Source organism: Gigantopelta aegis, chromosome 1, assembly GCF_016097555.1.
Source record: "Gigantopelta aegis isolate Gae_Host chromosome 1, Gae_host_genome, whole genome shotgun sequence".
Lineage (NCBI taxonomy): Eukaryota > Metazoa > Mollusca > Gastropoda > Neomphalida > Peltospiridae > Gigantopelta > Gigantopelta aegis.
Genome location: NC_054699.1, coordinates 31,645,564 through 31,663,853, shown reverse-complemented (window position 1 = coordinate 31,663,853; position 18,290 = coordinate 31,645,564). Strand labels below are relative to the sequence as shown.

Genomic DNA, 18,290 nt, shown 5'->3' with positions numbered 1-18,290 from the left:
ATACTCGAGATTGCAGACTTAAAGGAATGGTAAATACATGGAATCATCACGTGGAACTTCGTACATTCAAACATATATAGTTGAAATACATGTACTTCCGCAGCTTGATTTTTGGCACATAAAACAATATTCTTAACCAAAAATTAGTTGCTTCTGGTTTTGTCAAAAGGCCCTTTCCAAATATACAAATATCATATCATGTAATATAACATTTAACATACATGTAATATAAAATTTAACATACAAAACAATAAGAGGGAGCAATACATTTAAAGGCAGAAAGCAAAAAGGAAGAAAGGGCAGAGTTATCATTAATGGGAAGGGCAGCAAATTTTAGTGTACATGTTTATAATTACAATTAAGTTGCATGTGTAGGAAACCAGGCAGGGGGAGGTCTAGACTGTCGCAAGCAGAGTTTCTAGTGGAGGAAGAGGGTTGGGTCATGCACCCCTGGAAAAAATATTTTTCAAAAAACTAAATTTGCTTTGAGAGAGAGAGAGACAGACTGGACTGACGGACTGAGAATACATGTCACAATTACACATTTTTTACAGACGTGTAATTACACATTAATACAAGTAAAATTTAATGCAATGACTTTAATTTATAAATACATTCATTTGATCTGTAGTATATTTATTTTCACATTTTCTTGTAAATATATGCAAGTTTAACCAAAAAAAAATAGAGATTAAAATTACTTGTTTAAAATTTACACTTTTACTTTCAGGCACGTATTCAAAGAGGCAATGTTATGTTAAAGCAAGGCAAACTTGACAATATGAAATATAACAACAAGGTGTGTGCATGTGTGTTCTAGTGTGAGTGAGAGTGTAAGTGAGAGTGAGAGACTGAGAGTGAGTTTGAGAGTGACAATGAGAGTGAGAGAGAGAGAGAGTGAAAGAGAGAAAGAGAGAGAGAGAGAGAGACAGACAGAGACAGAGAGACAAATAGAGACAGAGAGAGTGAGAGACTGTAACCAAATACCAGGATGTTTGAGTCATCTGGTATATCTGGCCAAGAAACAATAGTCTAGCGAATCACAGACAGCAAGAATTCCACAGAATTAAATGTCTTGCCTACCATAAACGTTTTCAGTGCACTAGCTGTGATGAATATCCTACTATAAACCAAGTTTCAAAAATCTATAGTCCATCCCACAGGAAACGCCTTTTTTCATACTATGAAATTTACTACAAGTTGTTTTTTTCTCAGCAGATTATTTTGTAGCTTGCATATAAAAATTGTAATTTTGTGTCATTTCCAAAACACTTTTACTTTTTTTCTTACGTCAAACCAAACTGACTATTAAATATAACAACAAGGTGTGTGCACGTGTGTTCTAGTGTGAGTGTTAACTGAAACTATTAACAAAAACATTTTTGTAGGAGAATGGGATGGACTATAGGACTTTAAACACAAAACTTGAACACAAAAGTTGACACCAGCGCCGCCACTGCCAGAAAAGCAATACCTATATCTCGTAAAAACAAATCTGCTCCTGCCACACATGATATGCTTTTTTCATCAGCAGCAAGTGGACTCCGTGTCCAATGAGAACTATCTCTGCTCCTCGACAAGAGTCTCTGGATCATCATGTGTCGGCCGCCAACGACAACAAATGCTGTATCTGTTATGAATAGAACTGTGTAACGCTCGGATGAGAAAAAGCAGACCTCCCAAGCCCAGGAATCCACTGTACACAGCAAACTGAAATTATAGTTAAAAAAAACCCCTAAAAAAACTTTATAATAAAATAAAATTAAAACCAGACAAAAAATGTGTTCGCCAAGTTGTCGTCAAATTTGTTGACACAACTAGGGCCTCCATGAGTCCAAAATATTGACTCGGGTCCTCGAGGGTCAAACTCGACCTGGACCCGAGTACCCGACACTAGATGATAATGAGACTAAGGAATAAAGTAAAACAGAATTATGCATCTTAATTCCAGTGCTGGAAATGGATGCCAAATAATGTCATTGTATTGCATTCCACACACTCGACTTTTGCTTTCCCTACATGTCTCATAGCTCTATAATGTAACCGGCAGAAAGCATAATGGCAAAATAACGTAAAAAAATATAATTAAATGAAAGTGCTCTTCCTTGTATGAGTACTCAAGTTCTGTGACAGACTTGAGTCTTGCTAGACTCGGCCCATGCCCCAAGACTCGTGGAGACTCTAGACATAGCATGTTTTTATTTCCAGCAAAGACTACTTCAATTTTATAAACATAATTGAAAGTTCTGCGTTAAAATTTCTTTTCGTTTTAAAGAAAAATGACCCTATAGCATAGTGGCATAATTCTGTAGACATTTTCCCTGACTGCAGCTACATGTATGTAATGATATAATGAGTAATGAAAAAAAGTAAAGTTTGTTTTATTTAACGATGCCACTAGAGCACATTGATTTTTTTTATCTTATACTCGGCTATGGGACGTCAAACATATGGTCATTCTGACACTGTTTTTTAGAGGAAACCCGCTGTCGCCACATAGGCTACTCTTTTACGACAGACAGCAAGGGATCTTTTATTTGCACTTCCCACAGACAGGATAGCACAAACCATGGCCTTTGTTGAACCAATTATGAATCACTGGTCGGTGCAAGTGGTTTACACCTACCCACTGAGCCTTGCGGAGCACTCACTCAGGGTTTGGAGTCGGTATCTGTATTAAACAACCCATGCCTCGACTGGGATCCGAACCCAGTACCTACCAGCCTGTAGACCGGTGGCCTAACCACGACGCCACCGAGGCCGGTATAATGAGTAATGAGTGTGAAATATTAAAATTACAGTCCCCATACTGATTAGTCATTCTCATACTCGGTAAGGTTATGTTTTTTTTAGGGGCCCCTCCGATATATTGTAAAATGAATAGAGGGTGGCAAACAGGTTAACCCCTGACATCACAGTCTGAATTTGAATCATATCTCTACATAGACAAAGGAAGAAGGAAATGTTTTATTTAACGACGCACTCAAAACATTTTATTTACGGTTAAAAGGCGTCGGACATATGGTTAAGGACCACACAGATATAGAGGGAGGAAAGCCGCTGTCGCCACTTCATGGGCTACTCTTTTTGATTAGCAGCAATGGATCATTTATATGCACTATCCCATAGACAGGATAGCACATACCACGGCCATTGATGTACCAGTCGTGGTGCACTGGCTGGAGCAAGAAATAGCACAATGCATGGGCCCATTGATGGGTGGATCGATCCCAAACCGATCACACATCAAGCGAGCACTTTACCACTGGGCTACGTCTCGCCCTCATATAGCCAGACAGAGATGAAAGCAGAAAAAAAAGGAAGGAAAGTTTAATATTGGTACCAGGTACTAAGATTGACCCTGTGGTTAGGGTTTTACAATGATCTAAAATGATGCCCCCCCCCCCCCCCCCCCCCCATTTAGATTTCATCTCTGTACACTGGTTGCCAGCTTGTTTTGGCACATGCTCTGTATTTGAATTACCTGTGTTTTGACACTGAAAGCCTGATTGCTGGAGTTGACGACCACCAAAACAAAGATAACTTCAACAAACATGGACAGGAAGGAGTTGAGTCCAAACACGAGACCAAATCTCTGACACGTCAGCTGACCTGCGATCTGAAACCTGGAAAATACAAGGGTGTGCTGATAATTTTGATCTAAATATTATAACACATAAAACATTTTAAAAAAAGAAGATATTGTTGAGAGAAAGACAGACACACTGAGAAAAAGAGAGAGAGAGCAAGGGAGGGAGAGAGAGAGAGAGAGAGAGAGAGAGAGAGAGAGAGAGAGAGAGAGAGAGAGAGAGAGAGAGAGAGAGAGAGAGAGAGAGAGAGAGAGAGAGAGAGAGAGAGAGAGAGACAGAGGGAGAGAGAGAGACAGACAGAGACAGAGGTTAAAGAGAGGAACGGAGGGAGAGAGATGGGGAAAAGAGGTTTAAGAAGGGGGGAAGAGAGATGGAACCAGAGGTGAGAGAGAGAGAGAAAAAGAGAGACAGATGGACACACACATAAACCAGTCTTTTGTCCTAGATATGTGAATTAAAAATTATAAAAATATATACTTAAATTAATTACAGACAAAATCTGTTTTCTTGGATTACTGTCCAGACTTACATAGCAACAGTGGAAAGCATCTGGAATACCGCAAGGAATACAACGTAGAATGTGTAGGCTGACCAGACGTCGGTGTGAGACATAACAACCAGCACGGCTGAACTGATCACCATGACAACCCCGACGATCAACTCCTCATACTTGTGCCAGTTGACCTGTGTGAATCCCACCACTAGAGAGAGAACCGTACCTGTAGTGCAGAAAATAGTTTTAGAAAATACACATACTATATGCTTATAACAAAAACCTGCAAAAGCACAAAGAAGTAAATTCTGATTTAAAAAAACAATAATAATAATAAATAAAATCTGTACAGGCCGAAGGATTTTGTTCTGTTTCCACCTTATTGAAATTAGAATAACAAATTGAGTATTTGCAAAGAAAGCCGAGTGAATACTCCTGCTTCCCTGGGAAAGTTGCCTGAAAATATTTAGAAGTAAACTGATCGCTGTGTAGTAACATTTTTAACAGGGTTCAAAACTGGCGAAAACATATGGTGGCCCAAAAAATAATAATGCATGTTGGCAAATTATGGTACAAGTAAATGAACCACGAGCAAGATTTTAATGTGGAATACATATATATTAATAGGGGCTCATATGTTATACATGTAGTTCTAAAGAAGATAATATTATTTGCTTGACTAACGCCATTATTTTTTTTATATCGAAGTCACCCAAAGAGGACAGTGATTGCATTTGGTGACCTGGCCACAGGCTGTTTCGAGTCCTGTTTTAATACATTATATTTGAAAGTTCATGGGATTACTCACCTAGAACCATTTGAGGAGAGTGATCTTCAGCTTGCCTTAAAGGAAGGGACAATTATAAGGCATTTGGCCTGGTGCATATTCAACGATATATAATGCACATCACTGCTTAATATCAACACATATAATCGTATAGTTAATTAATAAAATGGTTAAATGTGATGGCTATTATATATAACGGGCGCAGCCATTTTGTACCTTCTCAGTGAGTACGCCGTCTGGCGAGCTGGTGGTTACGTAATACTTAACGCGTAACGTCAGGAATGAGCCTTAGAACTAGAGAAACACAACCTACCTGGTTTTTGCGGGATGATAAATAGTCATACATTGCTATGTTCTGTAATAATACACATCCCAGTAAGCCAGCAATAAGTATATCCAGCACTATATATTATTTTTCAATACAAAATACAATAACATTGTCAAAGTGGCTACACAACAAGTCGAAATAATTAACAATGTTTTGTCCATGCATTAACCTATGTACTGAAATAATACACGGAGTGTTTTCTTAGTTAATTGGTCTATATGCTGTTAGTTGCTTCTACCTGTGATTCCTGATTGGCAGGTGTGTATTTGATTGGTAACAAGACAAGCCAATTAATTGATGCTGTCTAGACACAAAAATACATACCGGTATTGTGGAATATTACCTGTCACCCCTAAAATGGTAATGGGCATGGTTTATTACTGTAAACAGTTTTGTAAAACTATTGATTAAGTAGACTTTTCCATCTAAAACCACAGAACTGACCAATTATGTAGTCCCAAAGAAAAAAAAATTATCACTTGGGTATCGTGGGTTGTCGTTTTTGCTCCAATGTAGCATATCAATAGGCCTAATAGTGTACATTTTTCCTTTGGATTATTAAACAGAGAAAAATACTATAACACCATTTCGTTCTGTTAATGCAACTTGAAATATATTTAGTTAAATAGTTTATTATATTATGTCATTTATGCTGTTTTACAAGTCAGGTTGATCAAAGAGAAACGCCTTGTCGAAATTACTGCTTTTGTTTACATTGTACATACAGGAGATGGTCAGGAGCTGACATCACTTCGCCCCAAGCTATCCCATCGGGCGTCACAAAAACGAAACAAAATGGCTGCCCCCAGTTAGGAATAATCATGGTTTTTTATTAACTCTAAAATTACGCGTTTTTTATTTGCTAAAGTGTCAGTATGTGTTGGTGGTCCGGGTATGCATCTTTCCAACATATTAGGCTCTTGTTTGAGTTGACCCTACCTTTAAATTTGCTCCTGGCGAAGACTGCTAATTAATGGCTAAGAATAGAAACAAATATAATTACGTCTTTCAAAATATCTTTTGCAGGCCTCAGATAATTTTAAATTAGTGAAATCATTATGGTGATGCAAAAACAAATTCAGGCATAACCTAGCAGCGTCAGTAATGCATGACGTGCCTGCATGGTTTAACAACACATATTCATTTCTTTCAACTTATTTTCATGCTTTCATCTAATTAAGGTTCAAGCACACTATCCTGGACACACACCTCAGCTATCTGCGCTGTCTACCCACGTCAGTGAGTTACATGTAGTTGTTAGTGGTTAGTGAGAGAGAAGTGGGTGTAGTGGTCTTACACCTACCCATTGAGTCATTAAAACTCACTCTGGGTTGGAACCGGTAACGGGCTGCGAACCCTGTACAAGTCTACCAGCCTTATGTCCGGTGGCTTAACCACGACACAGCCTTATGTCCGGTGGCTTAACCACGACACCATCGAGGCTGGTCAACAACACATAAGGAATCTTTTATACATATATATTGTAGTACACGTACATTTTGTGTATTTAAGAAAAAAATTTATTTTGTAAAATAAAAATATAACAAACCCAGTAATGCAGCCAGTGCTTGTGCAGCTCCACTGTATAAATAGCTGCCACTCTGCTCGTCAACCACTCCAAAACTATCCCACAATTTCTCACTGTAAAGTCTGACATGAAAATCCACACACAAAGCTGCCACTAGCCACAATGACCAGACGACAATAGTTTTATTTCTGTACGCTTCAGACAGATCTTTCCAAACAATGATAAGACTCGCAGAACAAACCTGTCTGCAGTTTGACAATCTCGATTCTTTAGCTACCGGACTCGTTCGTTCTTCGTTAATGGACGTGTCGGAAATGTCGGAATTCCCGTCACTGTAAGCATAACCCAGCGAGCTGGTATCTATGTCACTGTACATGTGGGAACTACTGGGCATATACCCAGAGGGGAAATCCAACCCGGCAAACTGTTGGTTAGCTGATGCTGGCCTATGATCGTAGAGTCCATCCAATCCGGAAATGAGATTGCAGGTACTGGCAGAGGAACCGTTGCCATGGATACTGGTAGGTGTCGGAAAACGGTACGGGTTTCCATTTTCGGGTGACCGCTGCAACCCGGATGGCGCCAGCAGCTCTCTCTGTACAACCCATGTATGGAGATAAGGAGAAAACCTCGGGCCGGGTATCACCACACTGATGACGAAAGCTAAGACTACACTACCCAGCGACACGTAAACCAGAGTCCGCACATCGTTGGATGATAACGACAGAGTAATCTGGCCCAAGGAATACGACAAACACTGGCCGAGGAGAATTGCCGATCTGGACAAACCGGCCACCTTTCGATAGTTTGCGGTGCTGCTAATGGCAAAAATGTACGCAAAAAATGCCACTTCTGAGGCCTGACACAGACCACTAGCAAACTGCGAAACCTGCAACAGACTCAGCCTGCATCCCCATCCCAGCAGGTACCAGACCGCGATGGAAGCACTGGCTCCAAACACTATTACTGGTTTGTACAGCAACAAATCTGCGACCAGCAGGGTGCAGAAGTGTGCAGCAAACAGTGTATAGGTTTTAACTGGATAGATCTGAAAATATAATATCAAAATATGATTTCAGTTATACAATATTATAACAGTTGCATGTTTAGGAGGACAAACACTTGCACTGGTGTTAACCACCTTCCATCATATCACATTAATTTAGCATTAGGTGAAATAACCAGTCTATAGTGAGATACTGCCATTTAATTTGCTCATGCACTCCCTTTAATAGGCTACATAATTAGCTACATACTAGCTTCATAAATATATACAAGTATTATAACAGAATAAACTAAAAATGACCCTGAACAAGGAATCTGATACATTTTGAAGGGTCGAGAAAAGTAGGGAATTACAGTGAGCTTTTAATCAAAGAACAAAGATAGGAACAGTTTTCTGAAAGATAAAATCCTGAATTCTGAAGAAAAAAAACAAGGTTTTCCATCCCAGATAATTTTATAGGTTTACCAAATAGAATCTCAACAATGAAAGAAATGTGTTATTTAACGACACACTCAACACATTTTATTTACGATTATATGATGTCACACATATGGTTAAGGACCACACAGATTTTGAGAGGAAACGCGCTGTGACCACTACATGGGCTACTCTTTCTGATTAGCAGTAAGGAATCTTTTATTTGCACTTCCCACAGGCAGGATAGCACAAACCATGGCCTTTGTTAAACCAGTTATGGATCACTGGTCGGTGCAAGTGGTTTACACCTACCCATTGAGCCTGGCAGAGCACTCACTCAGGGTTTGGAGTCGGTATCTGGATTAAAAATCCCATGCCTCGACTGGGATCCGAACCCAGAACCTACCAGCCTGTAGACCGATGGCCTAACCACAACGCCACCGAGGCCGCTTTAGAATCTCAACAAGTTCAAAGTGCACCTAACTTTTAATATTACAGTTAATACTACCAGCCCAGTGATGGTGTTTGTTGTCATGAAATGTTATTTCATTTGACCAATAAATTCCTATGATTTAATTTGAACTAGTATTAATTTACCAACTACACCAATAATATTTTACTTGAAACATGTGCAGGATTCTACTAAAATTAGGGTGACAATTTTTGTACGCTTCCCGTTATAGCTGAAATGAGCAGCGCAACTCCCATTTTTTTCTGGTTTATTTTAAGAGCAAGTGGTTATAATATTTATATCCATGGTATTTATGTTGATTGAAATGCCGTTTTTATTGAATGTATCACTTATGTAGTCTATAGGATTTGATTTGGTGGTACATGTACATGTATATACACCCTATATAACAGTGACTTTATAAACATAACATGTAACATTATACCCAGTATAACATAATTTAAGCTTTTTAAATATTTAAAAAAATAATAATAAGGTAAACATGTCATTCTCTCGATGTATATATCAGAAGATCCAGGGTTTTTTTGCAGTGGGATCTTCATACAATTACATGTACTTAAACTTAAGTTGTATACATGTACATATAAGCTCACTGAATTCACTTTAAAGTAACAAAAATCTACTTTTTCTGTCGTGAGCAGGGCAGGGGGTGTACAGAGCCCTCAACCTCTTGCATGTCTGTGTGTGTGTAAACAAATGTATATATATTTATATATATATATATATATATATATATATATATATATATATATATATATATATATATTTGTGTATTACTAACCTCTGTAAAAACATCATCTCTTGTCACACCAGATTGTTCAGTCAGGTATGGTGTGAAGAAGGGCACCAGGGGACAGAACTCTTTCAAGAATCCATACAGGCAGGCAAGAAAAACCGCTTTCTTCCAACTATCCATCACATACTCCACAGTTCAATCTGCAAAAATAAATATGTTTAGAAGTAGTATATAATCAATTACATGATGGGCTGGAAATAGCAGACTGCAAATAGCAAAAAGCAGTAAAAAAATTTAAAAGACCTACATGTACATGTAGCAGGTAGGGCTTGCACGAGTTCAAAATATCGGACTCGAGTACTCGAGAGTCAAACTCGACCAGGACCCGAGTACCCGACACTTACACAAGATGATAATGAGACTAAGGAATCAAGTAAAATAGCATTATGCATCTTATTTTCAGTGCTGAACACGGATGCCAAATTATGTCATTGTATTGCATTCCATACATTCGACTCAAGTCTTTTGTTTTACTTCATGTCTTATGTCTTCATGTCTCAATGTAACAGGCGGTACGAATATGGCAAAATGATGCAAAAAAAATTTTATACTTAAATGAGAGTGCTCTTCAATTAACAGGTACTCAAGTCCTGTGAACGAGTACTCAAGTCCTGTGAACGAGTACTCAAGTCCTGTGAACGAGTACTCAAGTCCTGTGAACGAGTACTCAAGTCCTGTGAACGAACTTGTTCACAGGACTCGCGTCTTGCTAGACTTGGCCTGTGCACGAGTACTCATCAAGGCCGTAGTATAGCAAGTGAAACAGATGTACGGTAGTATTTCAGTGCGAGTGCGAATATTTTTTACATACCCACTAGAGTTTCGAGCATGTCCGTCCCGGGGCCTGTCTCAGGTGCCAGGTGCTTGTCCCGGGACAGAAAAAAATTTAAGCAGACAATTTAGAAATTGACATCCAAAAATTAAGTAGTAGGAATTTAAAATTTTGATGCGCATCTCTAATATAATTGATAAAGAAAATTCTAATCATTAAATTTGGTCGCTAGATTAGATCGGGTTGTCAAAAAGAAATTAGATAAGATCGGTGGCCTGACTCGGGATGGAGGGGGGGGGGGGGGGGGGGGGGGGGGGGGGGGGGTAGTATTTCAGCTGCTAAAACCACCAAAACTCGCAGGTAAGTGAATTATCACTGGGATATGTTACTTTTGTGATCATTCCTTTAGTTTACGGACCGGCCTCAGTGGCGCAGTGGTTACGCCATCGGACTACAGGCTGGTAGGTACTGGGTTCGGATCCCAGTCGAGGCATGGGATTATTAATTGAGATACCGACTCCAAACCCTGAGTGAGTGCTCTGCAAGGCTTAATGGGTAGGTGTAAACCACTTGCACCGACCAGTGATCCATAACTGGTTCAACAAAGGCCATGGTTTGTGCTATCCTGCCTGTGGGAAGCGCAAATAAAAGATCCCTTGCTGCCTGTCGAAAAAAGAGTAGCCTATGTGGCGACAGCGGGTTTCCTCTTCAAAACAGTGTCAAAATGACCATATGTTTGACATCCAATAGCCGATGATAAGATAAAAAATCAATGTGCTCTAGTGGCATCGTTAAATAAAACAAACTTTACTCTTTTTTTTTTAGTTTACGGAAATAAAGGACAAACTCACAAATGTTGTTAAAATAGGCTCAACAGTTCATTGTAATAGATTATTATTTATCAGATATTAGGATCTCCACCAATATAAAAGCATTTAGTAAATGGTTGTAATCATGGAATTTCATTCTAATATTATTATTAATAAATAAAATGACACCCAAAGTCGGTGCGACGATTTACCCAATACTACCCAATACTTACCCAATACCACTACTAACTATTATATCATCACGCAAGAACCCCTAAACCTGGATATTAGTTACATGTGTTGTCTGCGACAAATTGTATACACTGCAGACTCCAGTACGTTGACTTACCTCCCTTCGTTCACCCTTCTATAATACAAATAATTTTTATAAAATAAAAAAAGAGGTAAGTATAAAAAAAAATTATAATTCTAATCTTGATGATATGGACAATTTTTATCACATTACTGTTTCATTTCTTACATACATAGTTTTACAAAGAGAAACCTATTGTATATTGTACCAGGTATATATACTCTTCAAAAGAAGAAACGCAAAACCACATTGTCGTAACATTTGAAGAATTGATTTAATTATTGAATGGTGAGTCCGATAATTACCAAATGTTGCAGGATTGTTCACAATTCACTCTAGTCCATTGTGAGTAAGTGATAGGACACACCACCAAGGTCAAGGTCATCTGGAGTCAATACCGGGTGTGGCCTCCGCGTGTGTTGACAACTGCCTGGCACCGCCTGCCCATTGAAGCAACCAGAGTACGGATGACGTCCCGGGGGATGGTGGCCCACTCGGCCTGCAAGGCTGCTGCCAGCTCGGGCAGGGTCTGGGGCTGTGGTTGTCGCTGTCGGAGGCGTCGGTCCAACTCGTCCCATAGATGCTCAATTGGGTTCAAATCCGGTGATATCGATGGCCAAGGAAGGACATTAATGTTGTTGTTCTGTAGGAAAGCCGTTGTGAGACGTGCTGTGTGAGGCCTGGCGTTGTCATGTTGGAACACTGCGTTGGCGTTGGCCATAACTGGAATGATGTGTGGCCGGAGGATCTGGTCAATGTAGCCCTGTGCATTCAGGTTGCCCTGCACGTGGACCAGGTCAGTTCTGCCAGTGTGTGAGATGGCTGCCCACACCATGACACTACCCCCGCCGAATCTGTCCACTTCCTGCACGCAGTTTGCCGCATAACGTTCACCACGACGCCTATACACGCGACATCTTCCATCATGACGTCGGAGCAGAAATCGGGACTCGTCACTGAACACACCTGTCTCCATCGCAGTTGAGGCCATTGTCGATGAATCTGGCACCACTGCAGTCGGAGTCGACGGTGTTGTGGTGTTAAGATGACACCTCGAACTGGACGTCTGGCACGAATTCCTACCTCACGTAGGCTGTTCCGTACGGTCTGGTCGGATATCCTGCGCAAACCTGGTATTGCTGCGGCTGTGGAGGTGGCAGTAGTCAATCGTTCCCGAAGGTGGCGTACCCGGATGTAGCGGTCCTGCCCGGGGTAGTGACCCGTGGTCGACCGGATCTAGGGAGGTCACGTGTTGATCCATGTTGCTGGTAACAGTCCCACAGTCTGGAGATGGTGCTTGGGGACACATGGAATGCCCTGGCAACGGCCGTTCTGGATTTGCCTGCGTCTAGTCGGCCGATGGCATTGTTTCTCTGCGGTTCACTGAGACGTGGCATGTCCTGGATTGTCAACTGTCGGCCAGATACAGAGGCCAGGCAAGCGAACACCCTGCACTTTTATACTGTCGGTGTTCATGTTGCACGTGCAGACAACGCACGTGCAGTGGTGACATGGTTTGCACGTGGCTGCGTTTTTGCGAATATTCACATTTTGGAACTTTATTGTACAGTAGCTGCGTTTTATCGAATGTAACCGTGGGAATGTGTTTGGGACATGCAATGACCGTATATTCACAAAGCATGAACCGGTAGGAAACATAAAATCGGAGTTATAACCCACTTGTACCCTTTTGCGTTTCTTTTTTTGAAGAGTATATTAGGTTTAGGGATTCTTGCATGATGATATAATAGTTAGTAGTGGTATTGGGTAAGTATTGGGTAGGTATTGGGTAGTATTGGGTAGTATTGGGTAAATCGTCTCACCCCCTAAGTTGTAGACGTCAATTTTTAGTTTCGTCACAATCATTTACGTACAGCAAACTTTAGGACGAGTTGGTTTTGGGGCGAGTTAACTAGCATTCTGTTCAATGGCTTTACAGTAAAGCCATTGAGCATAAGACATAGATAAAAAATAAATAAGTTTTTAAAATAAATATTAAATATCATGAAACAGGTTTAGCCCTTACTGCTTACAAAATAATTTTAATTATATTCGGTCGATTAAGAGTTGAGACAGGTGATTTTGAAAGACACTCATTGCAGCGATATTTGCAGCATTAGTAGCATGTTCATGTGGCAAAAGTTATCACCCCAAAAACAACCCACCCCGATATTTGTTATATTTCTTAAACCTGAATGAAGAAGTTGCCAGTAAAAGCGAAACCATCTTTGATACATCCCACAAGTGGTAGATTTAGAGTAACGTCCCTTAGGTTGATGGCATTCGTAGCCACTCGGAACATCTCGGCGATCCATCTTCTTTTCTTTCTTTCTTTCTTTTTTTTTTTCTTTTTGGTGGGGGGGGGGGGGGGGTCAATATTCGTAACTTCGTAACCTTCTATCATTTATAAAGTACGTACACTCATAGGATCGAAGTATTCGCGCGTAGCATGGGCGTACATGGGTGGGGGGGGGGGGGTTCGATGGGTTCGACCGAACCCCCCCTGAAATCGCTTTTTTTTATCATCTAATATATCTGACATTGATATCAGACATTATTATATTTACTTAACATAGAAATATATGCCCGATATCTCTGCAATCTATTTTGGAACCCCCCTTTTCAAAATCCTATGTACGCCCATGCGTAGGCTATCTATTTGTCTGTGTCATCTGCTGAAGGAATATAAAAATATGCATATAGGGCCTATATATAAAATATCCCATAATAATTGTTGCCTATCGGTAACAGTAGCCTATAACATTATGACGGAAGTAGCTTTTCATGTCAGTCAGACATGGAATTTTCCAGCCAGAATAATAATAATAGTTTTGCATTTATATATTTGTGTTTTTGGATGTATGCATTCCGCTGTTCAAATCAGGTATTGTCACGGGGATTCTATAATTCCCGTAACTGAATAAAACACGATTATCAAAATATCTCTCCTAACTGTATATCTACTAGATCTCTCTGTAACAGGCGGTTAACCCTAGTATGGCTCATCTCTAGGTATGATCAGAGATACGATCTTATATAAAGTATATATTATTATAGCACGTTAGTTCTCTAGAAACACAACAAAAACACAATACACTTTGGAATCTGTATTAATCTACGCTGACAAATGTACAGCCGTAGTAGTTAATTAATAACAGCAATAATAACAACCCAGAACTGATCACTTAATTAGTTAATCTCTAGGTGTCTAGTTACACAATATGCGAATCACTTCACCGTTACACCACACCCACACGTGTGATAATTGAGAAACGCTTCCAGGGGAAGTTAATTAATAAAGGAATTACAACACCATTCCTAACTGGTTAATTTTTAATTAACCCTTACTACTCGTTCAGTAACGTGTGATAATTTAGGAACGCTTCCAGGGGAACTTAATTAATAAAGGAATTACAGCTCTATTCCTAACGGGTTAATTTTTAATTAACCCTAACTACTCATTCAGTAACCTTGTGACACAGAATTAATATTGGTACCTATCACAATAAAGACAATAACCTACAGTGTACCTAGGTCGTCTAGGATGACTGGCTAAGCTTTATATTACCAAATACTCGTATAATGTTAGAACAAGAAGTCTACGATTTACTTCGTCAGATGACCGAAGACACTGTCTAAAGAATATTGGTATAATACAGTATTAAAATATTTAAAAGTCACATCAATCACATCAAGGTTATACACAGAGCAGAAATGATATTTACCAAAGTCCAAAAGGACTAACGTTCCCGCGAAGCTTCCTTTTCGTTCTCCTCGATATCTCTAAAACACTAGCTATTTATTATAAATCAGGATTTTGCCTGGGGGTACAAGGCGGTACCTCACGTATCATCTCATATTCTACCTCTACTAGAGTCGGTATATTTCTCTCTGATCGTCAGTCTGGCTGTCGCCAACCGCGAGCAATCTCCTGGCCATAAACAGCACTACCGGAGATATTACGTAACTACTAGCCACATGGCCTCCGCACCTGGCTGGGTGTGTATTAGGCGTACCGATCGAAGACCGTCGCGCAGAAGTATTACGTAACAAGTTGCCCATCTGGGCTTAAGTGCAATTAAACTGCACACGGCCCTCTAACACAATTAAAATCGCCACAGGCGAAACAAATTTAAGAGCATGTACCGTCACAGGTATATTTTTAAAGTTTCTCATTTAATGGCCATTAAAAAAACGCCCAACCAACCAAACACCCTAAAAAAAAAAGGTGTTACGTTTAAAGATTTGGGATCGATCCCCGTCGGTGGGGCCTTTGGGGTATTTCTCGTTCCAGCCAATGCACCACGACTGGTATATCAAAGGCCGTGATATGTGCTATCCTGTCTGTGAGATGGTGCATATTCAAAGATATCTCGCTACTAATGGAAAAAATGTAGCCGGTTTTCTCTCTATAACTGTGTCAAAAAGGACCATATGTTTGACATCCAATAGCCGATGATCTAGTGGTGTTGTTAAACAAACCAAACTTCTTCTTCGTTTAAAACGGGCACCTATTGTGTTCAGGGAGGAATGCACGTTTACAGTACGCCTAGGCCTCTAGGCGTTACAATAGTTCCCTCCAACCCTCTCCCCCAAATTGCCCCCAACAAAAACAAAAAACAACTACAAAAAATCCCAACACACATACACACAAAAAGACCCCCCCACCCCCCCACCCCCCCCCCCCCCCCCAAAAAAACACAAAAAAACCCCACGCCGACAGAGATAGTACATGTTCCCCACTAAACACACACATATAAATCAATTGTACACACTTTTGTTACAGCGGATGTTTTGAGGCACTTCGATATTTGAAAGCGATGCGCACTCCCAGCACCCTCCTCCTGGATCCGCGCATGATCGTGTAAATATTATTCGCCACCCAAACCCCCCCCCCCCCCCCCCCACCAAAAAAAAAAAACCCCAAAAACAACAACCAAACACCAACCCCCCCCCCCCAAAAAAAAAAAAACAACAACAAGAAAACCCACCAAACTACAACAAAAACACAAGCAAAAACACCAAACAACCCACAACCTCCCCCCCCCCCTCCCCCAAATCTGAAAACAAAACAAAAGAAACAAACAAAAACCTCACAAAACAGAACAACTACTACAAATAGAACTTTTTTTTTCTTTCTTTCTGTAAATAGTTTTTATTGCTGGTATATTACAAAATGAAAAGCAACTGTACATGTAAGTCGTAACAATACAAAAGTACACGGGACACTGAGAGAGGTGATACATACACATCTATATAGATCACATGGAAAGTAAAAGATAGGGCTAATACGGTATAAATATAATAATATGTGTGGTATATATCCTATGACCTGACCTGACCTGACCTGGTATATATCGAAAATTTGACGTTCATTACTGATTTGTCTCTGTCAGCGATACCGACGCCATATAACCGTAAATAAAATGTGTTGAGTGCGTCCTTAAATAAAACATTTCCTTCCTTCCTGTCAGCGATACTGCAGAGGACACATACAGAGATACTGCAGAGGACACATACAGAGATACTGCAGAGGACACATACAGAGATACTGCAGAGGACACATACAGAGATACTGCAGAGGACACATACAGAGATACTGCAGAGGACACATACAGAGATACTGCTCAGTTTGTAGAGCGTTCGCCCCAGGTGCTTGCATCGTAGGATCGAATCATCTCAGTGGACTTATTATGTGCTTTCCCCCCACCCCCACCCCCCACCTCCACCCCCCACGTCTCATCCAGTGACACACGGCGGGTAAATCAAAGATCGTGGTATGTGCTGTCCTGTCTATATGATGGTACATCTAAATAAATATTCTGCTGCTAACAGAAAAAAATAGCGGGTTTCCTCTAACACGACGGGTCAAAAATGACCAAATGAATAAATAAAAATGCTCTAGTTATGTCGTTAAACAAAACAAACTTTAACTTTGGTTCGTCCATTACTTGAAATCCTTAACACACACACACACACACACACACACACACGCACATATATATATATATATACAGTAGAATCTCATTGGCTCGAACGCCCAACGGTCGAACCTACCGGTATTCTCGAACCAAGAACAATGTCCCGATTTTTTCTCTCTATTAAACCCTTTTATTTTGGTGCTGATTGGTCGACTACCCCTCGGGTCGAACAGAAGCTTTCTCTCGAACCAGTTTATTAGTCCGAACTGTAAAATTAAACATATATAGCTCGAACGACTAAGTCTATCCGAAGAAATACAAAAAATAATTTATATTTATTTACGAATTTTTCATTGACCCTTTCACATCAGTCACAAAGTAAGTTAATATAAATTCGGAAGTGGAACGAATTAATCCTAGATCATATGCCGGCATCTCATGTTGTTTATTTAGCACCTATCGGTAATTATCTTTCTAGTACAGATAATAGTACTACGATAATCGTGAGCTGAATGAACCTTGAATGAAACACCAATCAATTGGTGAGCCTAGTTCGGCCTCGCCGGTTTACTTTAATCATTTTAATCGCTACTCTAAGCATCAGCGTCGGCATATTGTGGTTTTAACTTGAAATACAGGAGAGATCAATGTAATGTAGTGATTGCAACAATAAAAGGTAAAGGGCCTCCGCCTGTGCTTCATGCACTTTCATTCTTTTCTCAACGTTGTCAATACGTCGCAAAAGATTCTACAACAGCATAATAAAGAACGATTTTTTAAATTAATAAATATTTATAAATACAGACTACCAGTGTGTTTGTTATTTGTTTATTCAACGGTGATAAATAATAGTTACAAATATGTATCTCATCCGACATTTGAAGGCGACTTCGTTACTCATGAGTCAATCGGACCATCTCGCCCAAGCCAGTTTTACGGAAATATGCGAGGTATTCAATCTAATTAAAATTAGCTCCACTATTACCACTTCCAAGCTAACTCTCGATGAAGCTGCACGCTGTCGCCTGTGCTCTCGACTTGCCACCCCACCTGGGGGG

General features: G+C 40.1%; 1 protein-coding gene across 1 annotated transcript; it reads right to left on the bottom strand.

Moving 5' to 3' along the window:
• Positions 1–854: 854 nt before the first annotated feature.
• Positions 855–13,543, bottom strand: LOC121373739 (folate transporter 1-like). Its single transcript, XM_041500496.1, has 6 exons — positions 13,503–13,543; positions 9,403–9,557; positions 6,748–7,774; positions 4,120–4,309; positions 3,485–3,626; positions 855–1,710 (listed from the first exon to the last, which is right to left on the bottom strand). Exons 2-6 carry the CDS (start codon positions 9,535–9,537, stop codon positions 1,561–1,563), a joined length of 1,644 nt encoding a protein of 547 aa, XP_041356430.1. The 5' UTR covers positions 9,538–9,557; positions 13,503–13,543; the 3' UTR covers positions 855–1,560.
• Between the last annotated feature and the right edge of the window lie 4,747 nt (positions 13,544–18,290).

Coding starts and splice junctions, on each gene's coding strand:
- LOC121373739 (XM_041500496.1), bottom strand. CDS start 9,537: ATGGATAGTTGGAAGAAAGCGGTTTTTCTTGCCTGCCTGTATGGATTC. Junction 3,627..4,119: donor ATGCTTTCCACTGTTGCTAT/GTAAGTCTGGAC, acceptor TGTATTTTCCAG/GTTTCAGATCGCAGGTCAGC. Junction 1,711..3,484: donor CTTTCAGTGTCAAAACACAG/GTAATTCAAATA, acceptor CTATAATTTCAG/TTTGCTGTGTACAGTGGATT.